Here is a 17,092-nt window from a genome sequence, read left to right as displayed (position 1 = left end):
TGGGAATTAAACTTGTAAGTGTTGGTATTTGACAAACATGTTTTTCATCAGATATATAAACTTGTAATATTTTGGAAATCATATATGAAGATCCTTTAAGTAATGGAAAAATAATGGGGAACACTTGACTCTTCTCATGTGTATCACTTGTACAGATTCTTATAAAGTTAATAGCCGAGGTTGGGTAGAAGGCATCTAGCAGGCTTGCTTAACCAGGATATCTTGGTTGAGCGCTGGTCGCGCTCCCCGAGGTCGAGGCGTGCAAGCTTGGTATCAGAGCCTAAGGTTTTAGAGTGTCCTAGGATGTCTCGTAGCCGTGTCAAGTAGAGTCCTTCTTATCGGTGAGTAGTCGACCACATCTATAATTAAGAGGCTAATTGGGAATCTAGGAATAACACCCTTCTTTGATACTCTAGATCGTGCGATAGAGCTTAAGATAGGGAGCTAATTCCCACGTCATGTCTCGTTTTTCAGATGAGTAATCCACGAGTTCGAGGCAGCGAGGAGGGAATGACCACGCCATTGAATCTGGGGGAGATTGCACAAGAGTTCGTTTGGGAGAATGTATCGAGCCGTGGAGGGATTGGAAGAACTTGTTGCTAGGGGAAGTGCCCTTGTTCCTATCGATATCATTGTATCACTGGATCATGTGGTAAGAGCACCTGAGAAACGAAAGAGAGTTGTTGGTACTAATAAGCCGGATTGTTTGATTTGTAAGAAACGTCACTTGGGGAGATGTTGGATGACTATGAAAATATGTTATGGTTGTGGAAAGAGGGGGCACAAAAAGAACAAATTCCCTAGGTTGGGTACACCCATCCCGGTCTGACCGGTCTGATCGGTATGCAGGAAGGAACATTTGGCATCGTGTCATGAATATGCTCAGCAGCGAGTTAGGGGTAGTAGATTTGGGCAATTACAAAGGCCCACACAGCAAACCGGTACAGGGGTTGTTACTCCACCAAGGAGGCCTGGAGGAAGGGCAATGGGGATGCTTTTGATGTATGCAAAAAGGGTAAATATCAGGTCGGTAGAGCGAGTCAGTTTAGCGGACCTCATCCTCGTTACGTGAAGTGTAGGAGATGTCATTCGGGGATATGTCACTGCGGTACCAATGTATGTTACGTATGTGGAGTCGAGGGGCATCAGTTAAGGCACTACCCCATCAATATAAAGTTACCAAGTAAGTCACTCCTTAGTATATCATTTTGAACACCACTTGCTTTTCCTTGTTATATATGTACATCTATATTGAGAGCCTACATAAATATGGTCTTAACAAGAATCTAAATCACAAAACATTGCATGTATCTACTCTTTGAACGAGACGCATTATTCGTGAAGCCTCTTTATCACAATTGTCTTACTTACAACCTCTTGAGGAATTGAGTTCTATAATGATTTCTTTGAATTGAGTCACAACCCTAGGTCAATATTTTCCATTTTTTTCCTAAATTCCCAACAAAGGACTATACCTGATGAATTTCTTGTAGAAACTTCTGATCCAAATAGATAACACCTGCTCACTTGTACTTGTGCACGCATTATCATAATGTTTATCTACAGGGTATCGAATCTAATGCATGGCAACCTAGTATTGAGACCTTTCTTGAGCCACTCTCTTTCTCCTGTGCATGTGACTCATATGGTTTGAACAGTCACTTTACTCCCTTTGTGATCATTATCATAAACCATTTTCACTGTCTAGTGACATAAGAGCATATCTCAGCACCTATCATATGTGTACATGTCAATTGAAATGGTCACTTGTCCGCATAAAGTTTCTCGGAAATTTGGGATTTACACAAATTCGTCATTGGAAGATCTTATATCTTCCCTTCTCAGTATGACTTTCAATCCACCTAGATCATACCCCAGTGAGTAACTTACCTTGTTCCTAGTATTGAAATGTGTTTAGTTCGTAACAAGTGTTCATTTTCTCCTTATACCTCTACAACGTGTTTCGATAGTGCTCCTTCGTAGTAAATTCATTGTGTTAGTTTACCGACCCTGGTTCGATAACCATGAGAGATCGCGTCCTTCTATATGTCGCTATAACACTTCATTTCTCATAAGGACCCTCAATAGGCTCTCCGACAAGACCAAATGCACTTTTTGTGTTATCATAGCATCATGTCGGCTCCTCATATTTTTCCCATCCTTCATTAGCATCTGAGTACTTTTCAAGTCACAAGACCTGTAGCGAACTCATTACGAACATCTGCAAACCTTTCGTGATTATCCTATAGTGTCTCCCTGGGTTCCGTTATCTTTAAACACTCGGCTTCTAGAATCATTGACTATGTCATTGTCATGTGCGGAGAGTTTACTATCCTTAATGTTCCACATCTCTGGGTGGATAGGAGTTATTTGTCTTTCTCCCTCGATCATCATATTACCCATTATAACCTTTTTAACCAATGATGTCATTACAATGATCAACCATGTCAGTGCTATTGGTAGTAACCTTCATGTCTCTAATGATATAGCCTTCTGAAATGCCCTTCTCAGTATATTGATGGATTCTTGAATAATTCCAGCCCAATCTCGAACCTCGTTGTTCCTATTTGTAGTAAATCTATCAATAGTTGCAGGTTCAAACATGTCAAAGAAGAAACATCATTCCATGATCGAACATATTGGGTAGGAACTCTATGGTCATATCATTCTAGCCCATCATAGAATAATGGTTGAAAATCGCCAAGGGTTTAATTTGGGTGTCCGACATAGAGATTTAGAGTTGAAGAAAGTGAACAGGTTATTCTCAAGACTTTCTCCATGAAGATATTATGTACATTCTTAATAAAGGTAAAGTAGGTGTAGTACACATTGGGCCTTATGGAATCTTGAGGGAAATAGGTCGAGCTATTCGTATGATGTCCCCTATCGTTATTCTCCATGCACCCTGTGCTTCATGTGTCTATGTCCGAGAAGGTAGTTGGGAATCATTTGTCTATTGTTTCGGTGGAAGCTATGGAAGGTGACGTTAATGTGTAATTGTCTTATGAGAGGCACTTACTTGTCATCCTTATTAGATAAGTCCAGAAGTTGAGATTGCCTCCGTCAAAGTGCTATGGCCAAGTCTGTGAGTCGAGGAGATCACCTCGAAGGCCGAGAGTGTTGTGGAAAGAATATATTCTCCTTTGTTTGTATATCCAAATAGTTGTGGTTCGAAAGGTACTTTCTATGTGTTATGACTTAAAATATGTGCAGTTCATGTCAAGGTACCACTTCTGTTAATGTAATGCCTTTAATGTTGAGATTAGTGTTGTCTATATATATTGTGATGCTTTGTTGAGTTATGGATGTGTTGTTAGGATGGTTTTGGTGTTACTCTGGCAGGTGGTTAGGCCCATATTCAGGGGAAACTCTGCCGAAATTTGTGAAAAAATTGGGAGTTAGTCAAATTTAGGGGCTTCTGATGTGTGAAAGAAGAGATGAAGTATGTTGGGTGTTTTGGGCGGACTCTACTCCTACTTCGAGAACGAATGATCCTAAGCAGGGAAAAATGTAAGGCCCCATAAAATGTTACCTAGAACCCCGGGTTTCGTGGTGCCGAGGTAGGCTAATGTGTTCGAAGATTTTAGAAAACGAGCTGTGGTACGGACTTTTTGGGTTGTACAATGCATAGTGGAGTTGGTAGAGAATTTGTAAAAAATGATGATTTTGTGGTCCCTTATGCTATAGCGGACTTGTTCCGCTAACTACGAAATGACCACATAATGAACCAGAAGCAACTCAAATTTTAAAAACTATTTTTGCTGGCCATATAATGATTCTGCTGGCCGCATAATGATTATTCTATCGCGAAATTGCATCGCGGAATGGACCAGACCCAACCCAAAATTTGAAAATCATTTTGTGGACATTCTACTGGCCGCATAATCATTCTGCTATCGCAAAATTGCATCGCAAAATTGACATACCATTTTTTGGCCATTCTGCTGGCCACATATTGATCTGCAGGCCACATATATGTTCTGCTACCACATAATTGACTTCGGGGGTTATTTTTGAAAATTTTCTTATCCGACCCTATTTTGATATAAGGCCTTAGGGGGATCATTTTATAAGATATAACTTGTTGTTTTAGAATAAGGGTATCAATTTAGAGTGAGAGGCAGAAGTTGTATCAAATTATACTCTCCAATTCTTGCTCAAATATTGGGAATTCAAAACTTACAAGACCTACTTACAAGGTAAGACTTCATCCCTAGCTTTAATACAATGTTTAATAATAGGTTTAGGCAGTATGTTATCATGGTGGGGATTGCGGGATGGTGACCCTGAAGCCATAAGCCCTCAATATCGAATTTGGAGTATGTGAAGGCTAGGAAATGTGATTTTGGTGGGTTTGAAGCAAATGGTTGGGCATGCACGTGACTATGGTGGGTGTTGTAGGGATATTGTATATTGATTGCTGATTGAAAATTCATGGTGAGGGTAGAGGAATTTCTATTATGAGATTTGAGTCGGTTGATGTTGATTAATAAGGGAACATCAATTTTATAGGGTTGATTTGGGCTTGTTGAGTTAACTATCTTGACTATTCTTTTGTGCAGGAATTACCCTTCGGATTGGACCTTTTTATCTATTTGTAATGTAAGTAAAGGAACTTATATGTGAGGTGACGAGTGTATATGCGGATGCTATGTATGAAAAATAATCGAATTAGACTCTAGGTTTATACATGTCTTAACTTGATTGTGTGCTCTTTATGATACATGTGTAATCCTTTATATGACTATCTGAGTTTATCCTTTCATGCTAGAGATCATGTTTTAGGATTATTATCTCCTAATTAGCCAAGATGAGCATTTGTGGAATCATTGCCATATTGATTTAGTTGTAGTCATGTTTTACATCTTGAGAACACATCCGCACTTTTTTATTATTATTATTATTATTATTATTATTATTATTATTATTATTATTATTATTATTATTATATTTCGTGCACCGTATTGATGACTTGAGAGCATTTGTCTATTTGAGGATAAATTATTATCTTGGACTGTTGTGATTTTGGCACATATGAACATGTTGAGCGGATTGGGTTGGTGTTGGCACGAGGTCTCTTCCGTACAGATATTGTGATATCATGATATTGTGGCACGGGGTCTTTGTCGTGCAATTATGATGGTATTGTTATTGTTATGGCACGAGGTCTTTGTTGTGCGATTATTGTTACCTCACAAGGTCTTGTCATGCACTTATTGTTATGGCACGAGGTTTTTACTGTATAGCGTGTGGATATGGATTCATCCTCCTAGGGTCACCCTTTCATCATTCTCTCTTAATGGCGTACACGCAGATTGTGGTACCTTGACTGATGTTGTTGATTATGTTGTGGAGAGGGATGATGGGAGTTGAGTGTAAGGGTGGAAGCTTGGCCATTCAAGTGAATCCTTTATTCCTTGTTGTCCATTTTTACATGCTTTATGTGAATCTTAACGTGATACTATATGCCTTTATTATTGACTGATAATTTGATTGTCAAGACTGATTTACCTGTGTTGAGTTGATAACTCATGTTTTGTTGAGTTGATGATATTACATCCGGTTATATTCTTGTTGCAAGTTATTATGTCTATTGCACAGGTTCTTTGATTTGTGTGTATCAGATGACTTGAACTTCGTCACTACTTCGCCGAGGTTAGTCTTGATACTTACTGAGTACATGTTATCTCGTACTCATACTATATTTCTGCATATTTTTTGTGCAGACCCAGGTGTTGGTGGGAGTGGGCCTAGGGATAGATGGAATTAGGAATGAAGTTATTCTGAACAAGGTGGGTGTAGCCCTTGGGAGGACAAGATGCGGGAAGAGAGACATAGATGGTTTGGACATATGAGGAGGAGAAACACATATACCCCAATAGGAGGTGTGAGAGTTGGCCTTGGAAGGCCCAAGGAGAGGTAGAGGTAGGCCGAAGTAATATTGGGGAGAAGTGATTAGGCAAGACATGGCGAAGCTCCATCTGGCTGAGGACATGACCCTTGATACGCATCTGTAGAGGTCAAGGATTAGGGTAGAAGGTTAGGTAGCCTAGTGCTTTTCTTGTTCATACCGGTAGTATTAGTACATACTCTCATATTTTTTTGGTATTAGGTTTCTATTACTATTTGTCGTTTCTTTCATTTCAGTCATCTTACTATCTTGTTGTTATTAATGCTGCTTTTCCATGACTTCTTGTTCATGTTTCTTGTTGTTTTTCTTTTTATTACTGTTGTGCTTATGCTTTCCTGAACCGAGAGTTTATTGGAAACAACTTCTCTATCTCCACAAGCTAGGGTAAGGTCTATGTACATACTATCCTCCACAGACCCCACTATTTGGAATTAAACTGAGTATGTTGTTGTTGTTGTCACCTACTGAAGAAAAGGAAAGATATCTACATTTCCCAACAATGTAATAAGAGAATGATGTACGTATAGCTCAACTAAGGCATTGCCAATTTCAACAATTCATATGTTGTCATGGGCAGCTTTCCAGCCATGCCCCATGACCCCTTGGACGCGCCCCGTGGCGTCCTGGCAAGCCTCCCAACACCCATTGCCACGGTTGGCCCCGTGGTCTCGGCAGTTCCAAGTGACAAGCACGCATGTGCCTCTGTCTCCCCACCGATAACCAATGCCAGCACCCAACCAAAGGCAGATGCCAACAGCGCCGCGCGCGCAGACCCTGATGCTAAAGACAAAGTTGCTGCCAACGGACTTGTTTCTGCTTTGTAGAAGACTAAGTCCTTTTCATTGTAAATATTGAGTAGTTTTACTACATTTTCTTTAAGTGTGATTTTCCAGCTTTCATAGGTCTAGTCATGTAACTTTGGTTTATTTTTTTTTAAGCATTATTAAGGGGGACCAAGCAATCAAACTTTCAAGCAAGCAAACAATTCTCTGTACTGGTGTCTCTCCCCCCCGACACCGTATTCTTTTTCTGTAATAGCTTTCATTCAATGCAATCAAGCTTTCTTTCATTCTCAATTCTCTTTCCTGCTCTCTCTCTCAATTGATCACGACATTGGTTTTTTTCGTACGGCACTGACAATCTAGTCTAGCGTACGGAGGGGACCTTAGTTGGAGGACAGCAATCGCACTGACATCGGTTGCTTAGCCTTACGTCACCCTTCCAAGGAATTTCAGGAAGGCGCCGCATAACAGTTGGTATCAGAGCCTAAGCTCGACATCGGACGAGGCATTACATTGCAATTACCACCATTTCTGACCATGGTGAATTATGGGGATCGCATCGCGACCCTTGAGGGAACGGTTGACGCATTACGGCCCATCGTGGAAATAGTGCCTGACCTAAAGACCAGCTAGTGCAAAGGTTGGACGACCTGGACCGCAGACTGATCCAGTCCGAAGTTGACATAGAAAACATCAGTCGCGACTCTGAAGGAGACCGGCAAATGGCAGCCACAGAGGCAGCCAAAATTTTTGGTAAATTCGAGGTCCTCCAACAGGAGCGCGCCGAGGATTTAGCTAACAGGGCACAAGAGGCAGACATAGTGACTACCATGCAATAAACTATAGACAACTTGACAGGCCAGCTCAACATTGTCAATGCTGCTTTACAAGGCCTGCTTCGAGGAGGTGGAAACCAAATTGGGGGTATTGTGAACCTTACCCATGTGGCCCAAAAACTGAAAAATTCCTGAGCCAAAGCCATATAGTGGAGATCGGAATGCCAAGGAAGTAGAAAACTTCATCTTCGACATCGAACAATACTTTGATGTCGTGGGGGGCCTAGAAAAAGCTAAGAAGGTAGCAATTGTTACCATGTATCTTCAGGGTGATGCCAAACTCTGGTGGCGGGTGAAATACGAAGCCATCAAGGCTGGTGAAGATGCCCTCGAGACATGGGAAGAACTGAAGGCAGCCATACGCCTATAGTTCTTCCCCGAAAATGTTTAGTACAATGCTAGGAGAGAGCTACGGGAGCTCCGCCAGACCAAATCAGTGCGGGATTACATGCAAGAATTCTCAGTGCTCATGTTGAACATCCGCGACATGGGGGACAAAGACAAACTCTTCACCTTCCTGGAAGGGTTGAAACCTTATGCCCGCATGGAGTTGCAAAGACAAAGGGTAGACACGTTACTTAAGGCAATCCAAGCAGTAGAGTGCCTTAGGGATTATCAAGTGGAAGCCCGGAAGGACAGGCCTCAACAGCCTGTCCGAGGAGGATACAAAGGAGGCCAACCGAACACTGGTGGTCCTAGCAGAAGTGGAGGAGACCGGAGTACAACCAAATCTAAGGCTCCTTCCTCAGGCAGTACTAGCGCTGCATCTAACAACAATGATCGGGGGAGGAAACCTTTCTCAGGATGCCGTCATTACGGCGGACCACATTGGAATAATGAATGCCCACATGCACAGATGAACGCCCATCAAGTTTTTGAGGATGGGACGGATGACGATGCCGATGATGTGGACCAAACCAAACCAGTAGGTGCATTAAATGCCATTGTTGGCTCTATTTCTGAACCCCTAGCGAGAACCAGTGCTGGTATCCGTAAGAAAAAGGACCCATGTCCAATCGCTAAGAAAGTGAAAAAGAAGGCGAACGAGAGGACTCCTCCTCATCAATAGAGGACCTTAATGTTCGTTGACATGAAGGTAAATGGCAAGCCCATTCGGGAAATGATAGACACGAGTGCTACCCACAACTACTTAGCCTCGACTCAGGTGGAGCGCCTTGGCCTAGTTGTAGGAAAGGGCAAAGGTCGTGTCAAGGCTATCAACTCACCACCTCAGCCAGTGGGTGGAATAGCCAAAGAAGTACCGGTGAAACTTGGCCCTTATGAAGGAAAGTTCAACCTGCGCGTGGTGATCATAGATGACTTCGAGTTGATAGTGGGGTTGGAATTCCTGAGACAGACCAATACCATGCCCGCACCGTATGCAGACTTGCTACTGATGATGGGAGAAAATGGAGCTAAGCCCTGCATTATTCCATGCATTCCCATGAAGATGGTTGCCGAGAACATCCCGGCCTTGTAGTTGAAGAAGGGGGTAAAAAGACATGAACCCACGTTCCTGGCTACCCTCTGCATGGAAGATATAGAACGCTCCTCGGGTCCCATTCCTGCACTCGTGAAGGAGTTGCTTCTGGAATTTGAAGACATCATGCCACAAGACTTGCCAAAGCATCTTCCGCCTAGGCGAACTGTGGACCATGAGATTGAGTTGGTGCCGAGTGCGAAGCCACCTTCCCGGGTGCCGTACAGAATGTCACAACCCGAACTCACCGAGCTTCGGAGATAATTTATGAAAATTCTAGACACAGGGATCATCGTGCCCTCCAAGTCCCCATACGGGTCCCCTGTGCTATTCCAAAAGAAACATGATGGTAGTTTACAACTCTGCGTGGATTACCGGGCTCTAAACAAAATCACCGTGAAAAACAAGTACCCTATTTCGCTAATGGTAGACTTGTTTGATAGACTGGGTAGTGCGACGATATTCACCAAAATAGACCTGAGGACAGGTTACTGGCAAGTTCGGATTGCAGAGGGTGATGAGCACAAGATGACCTGTGTGACAAGATATGGGTCATACGACTTCCTAGTTATGCCCTTTGGCTTGACTAATGCGCCAGCCACATTTTGCACCTTGATGAACCAAGTCTTCCGAGAATACATTGATGAATTCGTCGTGGTTTATTTGGATGACATTGTGGTATATAGCCAGACACTGGAAGAACACCTGGAGCACTTGCGGAAGGTCCTACCCCGATTGCGGGAGCACGAATTATATGCGAAGCTTTCCAAGTGCTCCTTTGCTCAGAAACAAATTGACTTCCTCGGACATGTCATCGAGGAAGGGCGGATCAAGATGGACCAGCAGAAGATTCAGGCCATCACAGAATGGCCGCCTCCCAAGGATATCGATGCCTTGAGGTCGTTCCTTGGCCTATGCAACTTCTATCAGTGTTTTGTGAAAAGTTACTCCCTCATTGCGGTGCTGCTGACAGAACTTCTCAAGAAGGTCACGGTATGGGATTGGGGCCCCAAGAGAGTAGAGGCCTTCAACGCATTAAAAATGACTATGTCTAGTAGCCCAGTCTTGGCCCTCCCTGACTTGGCCAAGCCATTCGAAGTACAAATGGATGCCTCCGACTATGCACTTGGTGGAGTATTGCTACAAGAAGGGCATCTCGTAGCGTACGAGAGCCGGAAACTGAAGGATGCAGAGCGGCACTATGCCGCCCATGAGAAAGAATTATTGGTTGTCGTTCATTGCTTACGCCTTTGGAGGTATTATCTACTGGGATCCCCATTCGTGGTCAAGACAGACTACACAGCCGTTAGCTATTTCATGACCCAGCCAAAGCTGAATGGTCGACAGGCTAGGTGGCAGGAACTCCTGCGGAATTTCACTTCAACCTGGAGTACCGAAGTGGGAAGACAAATCATGTTGCTGATGCGCTCGGTCGGAGAGCTGATCTAGCATCAGTGTGTGTACTCGCCGCCCTAAGGGGAAGCAAAGTAACCACCACCATAAAAGACCAGATACAGGATCTACTCATTAAGGATCCTGCTGCACAGTATTTGGTTGATTTGGTAGGACAGGGCAAGACTCGCCAGTTCTACACCGAAGATGATTTCCTGAAAGTGAAAGGGAACTGACTTTATGTTCCTAAAGGAGGAGATCTGCGAAAGGTTCTTCTGGCGGAATACCACGATACTTTGTGGGTCGGTCATCCCGGTGAGGAACGCACCATGGCATTGCTTCACCGTGCATATTATTGGCCTCAAATGGTCGATGACGTCGCTCAGTATGTGAAGACTTGTCTAGTATGCCAGAAGGATAAGTCAGACCGCTTGACGCAAGCAGGGCTCTTGGAACGACTAGCTATCCAAAAAACACCTTGGGAAAGCGTTTCCCTGGACTTCATCACCGAATTGCCCAAGGTCGGAGATCTCACAACTATCTTGGTTGTGGTGGATCGGTTTTCCAAGTATGCTACCTTTATAGCAGCCCCACAATATATATCAGCAGAAGATACAGCTCGACTCTTCTTCTCTCATGTCATCAAATATTGGGGCCTACCTAAAGACATTGTTAGTGATCGCGACTCACGCTTCAATAGCAATTTTTGGACCCAACTCTTTAAATGTCTCGGGTCAAAATTGAGTCATAGCTCAAGTTTTCATCCGCAATCAAATGGCCAGATGGAGTGATTCAATGGCATGCTAGAGGAATATCTCTGGCACTTTGTGACCGAATTGCAGAAGAACTGGGTGAAGCTTCTGGATGCTGCTCAACTGTGTTTCAATTCACAAAAGAGCTCAAGTACCAACAAAAGCACTTTTGAAATTGTTATCGGACAACAACCGCTACTCCCACACACTATGAACGCACCAAACATGTCAAAATCTCCTCGGGTTGCTAGCTTCTCAAAAGAATGGAAGCAAAATTTGGAGATAGTGCGGAGCTATCTTGTCAAAGCCCAAAAGCGGATGAAGAGGCATGCTGATCAGAATCATCGCTTTATTGAATACCAAGTGGGAGACAAAGTGATGGTCAAAATCCTAAAGCGGTACTTGTTTGCAGGGGTCCATGACCCTCGCCTATTGCAAAAATATATTGGACCCTTGTCCATTGAAAGGCGCATTGGGAAAGTTGCATACCGGGTGGATACCCCAGCTTGGTGGAAAGTCCATCCTGTTTTCCATGTCAGTCTCCTAAAACCTTTTCGGGAAGATATGGAGGATCCTTCACAAAGCCAACTCATAATACCAAGTATTCGAGGTCCCAATTCAACCGGGAAAAGACGTGCTAAAGCTATTCTTGATGATCGAGTGATTCACGCCTCAAGGAAAGATCACAAAGAGTTCTTGGTGAAATGGCAGAGATGTGATGCAGAGGAGAATACTTGGGAGAGGGAACAAACCTCAAAGCCTACAAGAGCCTGATTGATGATTACCTTGCAAGGAAGGCGCCGAGGACGTCGCCAACTCAGGTGGGGGAGAATGTCATGGGCAGCTTTCTAGCCATGCCCCATGACCCCTTAGACGCCCCATGTGGCGTCCTGGCAAGCCTCCCAACGCCCATTGCCACGATCGGCCCCGTGGTCTCGGCAGCTCCAAGTGACAAGCGCTCATATGCTTCTGTCGCCCAACCGATAGCCATCGCCAATGCCCAGCCACAGGTAGATGCCAACAGCGCCGCGCGCGCAGACCCTGATGCTAAAGACAAAGTTGCTGCCAACAGACTTGTTTCTGCTTTGTAGAAAACTAAGTCCTTTTCATTGTAAATATAGAGTAATTTTACTACATTTTCTTTAAGTGTGATTTTTCAGCTTTCATAGGTCTAGTCATGTAACTTTGATTTATTTTTTTTAAGCATTATTAAGGGGGACCAAGCAATCAAACTTTCAAGCAAGCAAATAATTCTCTGTACTAGCAAGCAAACAATTCTCTGTACTGGTGTCTCTCCCCCCGACACCGTGTTGTTTTTCTGTAATAGCTTTCATTCAATGCAATCAAGCTTTTTTTCATTCTCAATTCTCTTTTCTGCTCTCTCTCAATTGCTCATGAAATTGGTTTAGTTTTCCCGTACGGCACTGATAATCTAGTCTAGCGTACGGAGGGGACCTCAGTTGGCGGACAACAATCGCACTGACATCAGTTGCTTAGCCTTACGTCGCCCTTCCAAGGAATTTCAGGAAGGCGCCGCGTAACAGTTGGTAGGCAAGATTCGAATGCATCGCCTCATAGGTAAGAGCCAAAAGTTTATCTTGGTAAAATTGTCGATGAAGAATTATTATAAGATAAAATTGTCCGGAGTTATATCACGTAATAAAAATCAGCAGAAAGTAGCTTCTCAAGACTCGGTGTTGGAAGTCACTAGGAAATAGAAACAGGAAGTGCAAAGATCGGAGAGTTGTCATAGAAGTTGCTAAATGGATAGCATGGATGGAAAGAATAGAAGAGCCCTGAAGTAAAATAGTCAAATCACTTGCACCAGCCGGGACGTTTAGAGGATAAGAATAGTAAACTTCTTCTCCGGGGAATGCAACAGTGCTATACATTTGGTATCATTAATATAACTCTGCATCTGTAAGAAAAGTTATTTTATTTATCCAGAGCAGATCCTTTTTTTTATAACCGTGGTGTCCGGGCTATCTTGCGTGCACCTTGACTAATTTCACGGGATACCTATTACCTTCCACCGGCAACAGGTACTAGGTAACTCTGTCCACCGAGGCTTTGACAGATGGGAAGAAATCGCCTAGTGTTCTTATCTCCGCTATGATTTCAACCTAAAACCTCATGGTTCTTAACCCACTGCATTGACCACTAGACTACACCCGGAAAAGAAATCACCCACAGCAGGTCCTTAAAGCTGATGATTTAAAGAGCTCAAACCAGGACAAAGATTGTCATCTAAAAGTAACTTCATTCGAAATGCAGCTGAGTTGATCTGTGTTTATAGACAATAAATATGTCAAATTCCAACACATGGACTTCTCATAGTTGTTCAAAATGGCCTTTAGAGAATAACAAACAGACCGACAATTTTTTTTTTTTGAACAAGAGAAGATTTACATGCCATTTACATTGAAATAAGCTCTTAGTTCATTATATTTACAAATACATAGAAGAACAAATTAAAAAATAAAATTTGTAGCAACGTCTCCAAGAGCCATCAGTCTCAATATCTTTAGTCATTCTTGGAAATCACTGTATCATCCTGGCTGATATGCCATTAGTAATCTCGTCATTTTTGTTCTTGTCTTACCGCAATCCATAGACTTCTGCCAATTCGCAACGACGTCTCTAAGAGCGTCAGATAGGCAATTTCAAGAGTAATTTATCAGAATTTTGAGTATGAAGCCTCATCTTATAGTGTAAATTATATTTAGATTCCATGATGTAGTGTAGAAGTAGCAGAAAAAGGTTTGCATAATTAGTATTTATCTCAGCGGAAGCTACTGCCAAGGAACATCTCCGTTATAGAGGATTGGACTACTTTCATGTTACCTGTACAGATTTCACGTCCAGTGCAAGGAAATGGGAAGCTCCAGAGGGCCAATGATGGAGCAAATTCCATATTACTCACCGAGAGGGCAAAACAGACAAATTCTATTTAGATGGATACATAGACAGCCTAGGAGCAGGGGCATATCACCAGTAATCACCACATGAACAAGCTCCATTTTGGAAGTGGTGAAACCTATTTATATCTCTTACAACAATTTCTCGCTGCACCATTGTTGATATAAACTTGATTGCTGCATGACAGTCCAAACATATTCGTAGATTTTTTATAATCCGGATTGGGCTTCCAGGCAGCGTTCTAAGTAAAGCAAAGGCTAAAGCTAATCTCTCACTATGTAACCACAGGAGGCGTGTCTTTTCATCATCGTCTACATCAAGTAGAACAACATCACAATTAGGAACATAACCTCCCCCCTTACTTTTCAAGTTAAACAATTCCAACATTCCATGTATAAGTTTGATATCAGGATGTGAAGCATCACCAACAGAGAAATAATGAACACTGCCCTGGTGTTCAACCCAACTAAGTCCTGGTTCCTTCTTTAGTCGTTTCTTCTTCATGCTTCTCCGAACAAAAGCTACATTATTCCACCTTTTCGAAGTGGCATACATATTTGATAACAACACATAAGTTGCTTCATCTTGTGGTTCCAATTCAAGCACTTGCTGAGCAGCTGTTTTCCCAAGCTCAACTTCATTATGAAGAACACAGGCCCCAAGCAAAGCACGCCATACCATGACACTTGGCTCAAATGGGATGTCTTCAATCAACTTAACAGCCTTATCAAGGTGACCTAAGCGCCCCAAAAGTGATACCATGCATGTGTAATGCTCAACGGACGGTTCAATACCATAATCATCTAGCATTAAAAAGAGATAGGCATATCCTTGATTCAAAGATCCTGAATTGCTACAAGATGAAAGAACACCAAGAAATGTTAATTGATTAGGCTTGACTTCCGTTTTGCGCATTCTCTCAAAGATATTGAGAGCCTCATTCCCAAGACCATGCATGGAATATGCTGAAACCATAGCATTCCATGAAACAACATCTCGCTCGTTCATTGTTTCAAATGCTAAACGAGCATCTTTAATACTCCCACATTTTGCGTACATATCCATTAAAGCGTTTCCAACAGCAAGATCTTGATTGTAAGTGGTTTTTATAGTCAAAGAATGAATTTGAAGACCTGGCTCCAATGCAGCTAGGGTTGCACAAGCACGCAGCAGGGAAGAATATGTCACCGATGAAGCCCGTACTTGGGCTTCAAGCATATCCGTGAATAGATTTAGCGCCTTCTCTCCATCTCCACATTGTACATGGCCAACAATAATAGTGTTCCATGATACCTCATTTCTGTTTTCGGTCTCCAAAAACATGCTTACTGCATTTTCCACCTTTCCGCACTTAGCATACACATCCATGAGGGCATTTGTAACAAACACATCGGAATTAAGACCAGACTTTGTCACGTAGCAATGGATTTGCCTACCAAGGTTTAAAGCCTCCACTGATGCACATGCATGCAGCACACTAGCAAAAGTAAACTGGTTTGGAGCAACTAATGCTCTCCTCATTTGGGAAAAAAATTCCAGTGCCTCGTCACAGCGGTCACTTTGTGAATACCGCGCTATAATAAAACTCCAATGAACTACATCACGTTCAGGAATCTCTTGAAACACACGTGCAGCATCATTCAGATCTCCAGATTTACAGTATAGGTCAAGCAACGAAATCCCAACTGAAGGATCCATCTCATACCTAGTTTTCAATACACATCCATGAAAACTCTTGCCCACATTAATAGCCTCTAGACCAAGGCAAGCCTTCATGACACTCGCGAATGTATAGTTGTTTGGAATCCAACCTGCCATCCTCATTTGAGAGAAGCATCCCAGTGTTTCATCAAACTTATCATTTTCTGCATAGCAAGTAATCATCCCTGTCCAAGAAACCATGTCCTTATCAATAATGCCATCAAAAACGTCCCTTGCAAAATCAACAAGTCCCAAAACAGAGTAAGAATCGATGAGGGCAGTGCTGACAAAAGGATTAGAGTCATGTCCAAGCTTATAAATACACGCATGAATGCTCGAACCCATCTCTGCCTCATCCATACTCACAAACACTTTCAAGATTGTTGTGAATACAAATGGGTTCAGCTCATGACCTTCTCTATGCAATCTAACAAACAATTCAACAGCTGCAATGTATTGCTCTGCCTGCAAAAAACACTGAAGTAAAGTAACAAATGAAACCACGTTTCTCATAGGCATTTCGTCGAACAGCCGAACTGCATCATGTAATAACTCAGACTTGCCATACAAGTTGAGCAAAATATTCTGCCCAAATAGGTCTAAACATTCACCTCTCTTCAAAATGTCGCAATGGAGTGCCTTTCCGGCTATGAAATCCCTGTTCATTATGCAATTCTGAAGCACATTGGCGTATGCAGAAGAATCGAATGATGGAATTTCCAAATTCGTGTTTTGTTGTTTGGTCAAATGGAGGGCTTGGGATGAGATATGGCAGTGCCGAAACAGAACCCAGAAGTGGGATGTTGCAAATTCGGTCCATGTCTGCCTTCTGCCCAGTGCGTATCTCAGCATGCGTGCTTCGGCAAGACAACGCTGGTTCCCCTTAATGAGCAGCCAACATAAGCCTAGATTAATGGGCTTCGCTTAGAGATTTTCTCATATGTTAGTGGGAAATTAAGGTGGATTTGCAGCCGTACCCTATATTTGTGTCACCTTTTAATATATATCCTATTTTTAAAAATTATTGATTTAGTAGCCATCTGATAAAATATCTATAATAATATGATAATTACACCCCTCATAAAAGATATAAAATATGCATGACGCATTAATCGCGTGATCTGCAACCTCATTCGTGAAAAAAGATCTCCTCCTCTCCTCTCAACAGCTTTATCAAAAAACCAAAAACTTGTCCAGATTCATCTTCAGAATCACACTTGCACGAAGTTATTTCACCTTGAAACTAAAACTTCATGCTAATGTAGCATGAAGTTGTTTCATGTTGAAGTTAAAACTTCATGCTAATATAGCATGAAGTT

General features: G+C 42.5%; 1 protein-coding gene across 1 annotated transcript; it reads right to left on the bottom strand.

The window, feature by feature from the left end:
- Window positions 1-13,442: 13,442 nt before the first annotated feature.
- Window positions 13,443-16,737, bottom strand: LOC107825268 (putative pentatricopeptide repeat-containing protein At5g13230, mitochondrial). Its single transcript, XM_016652098.2, has one exon. The coding sequence runs from the start codon at window positions 16,623-16,625 to the stop codon at window positions 14,142-14,144; it is 2,484 nt and encodes an 827-aa protein (XP_016507584.2). The 5' UTR covers window positions 16,626-16,737; the 3' UTR covers window positions 13,443-14,141.
- Window positions 16,738-17,092: the final 355 nt, after the last annotated feature.

Source organism: Nicotiana tabacum, chromosome 15 (genome assembly GCF_000715075.1).
Source record: "Nicotiana tabacum cultivar K326 chromosome 15, ASM71507v2, whole genome shotgun sequence".
Lineage (NCBI taxonomy): Eukaryota > Viridiplantae > Streptophyta > Magnoliopsida > Solanales > Solanaceae > Nicotiana > Nicotiana tabacum.
Note: the sequence above shows the minus strand (reverse complement) of the source record. Positions and strands in the feature narration are given on the sequence as shown.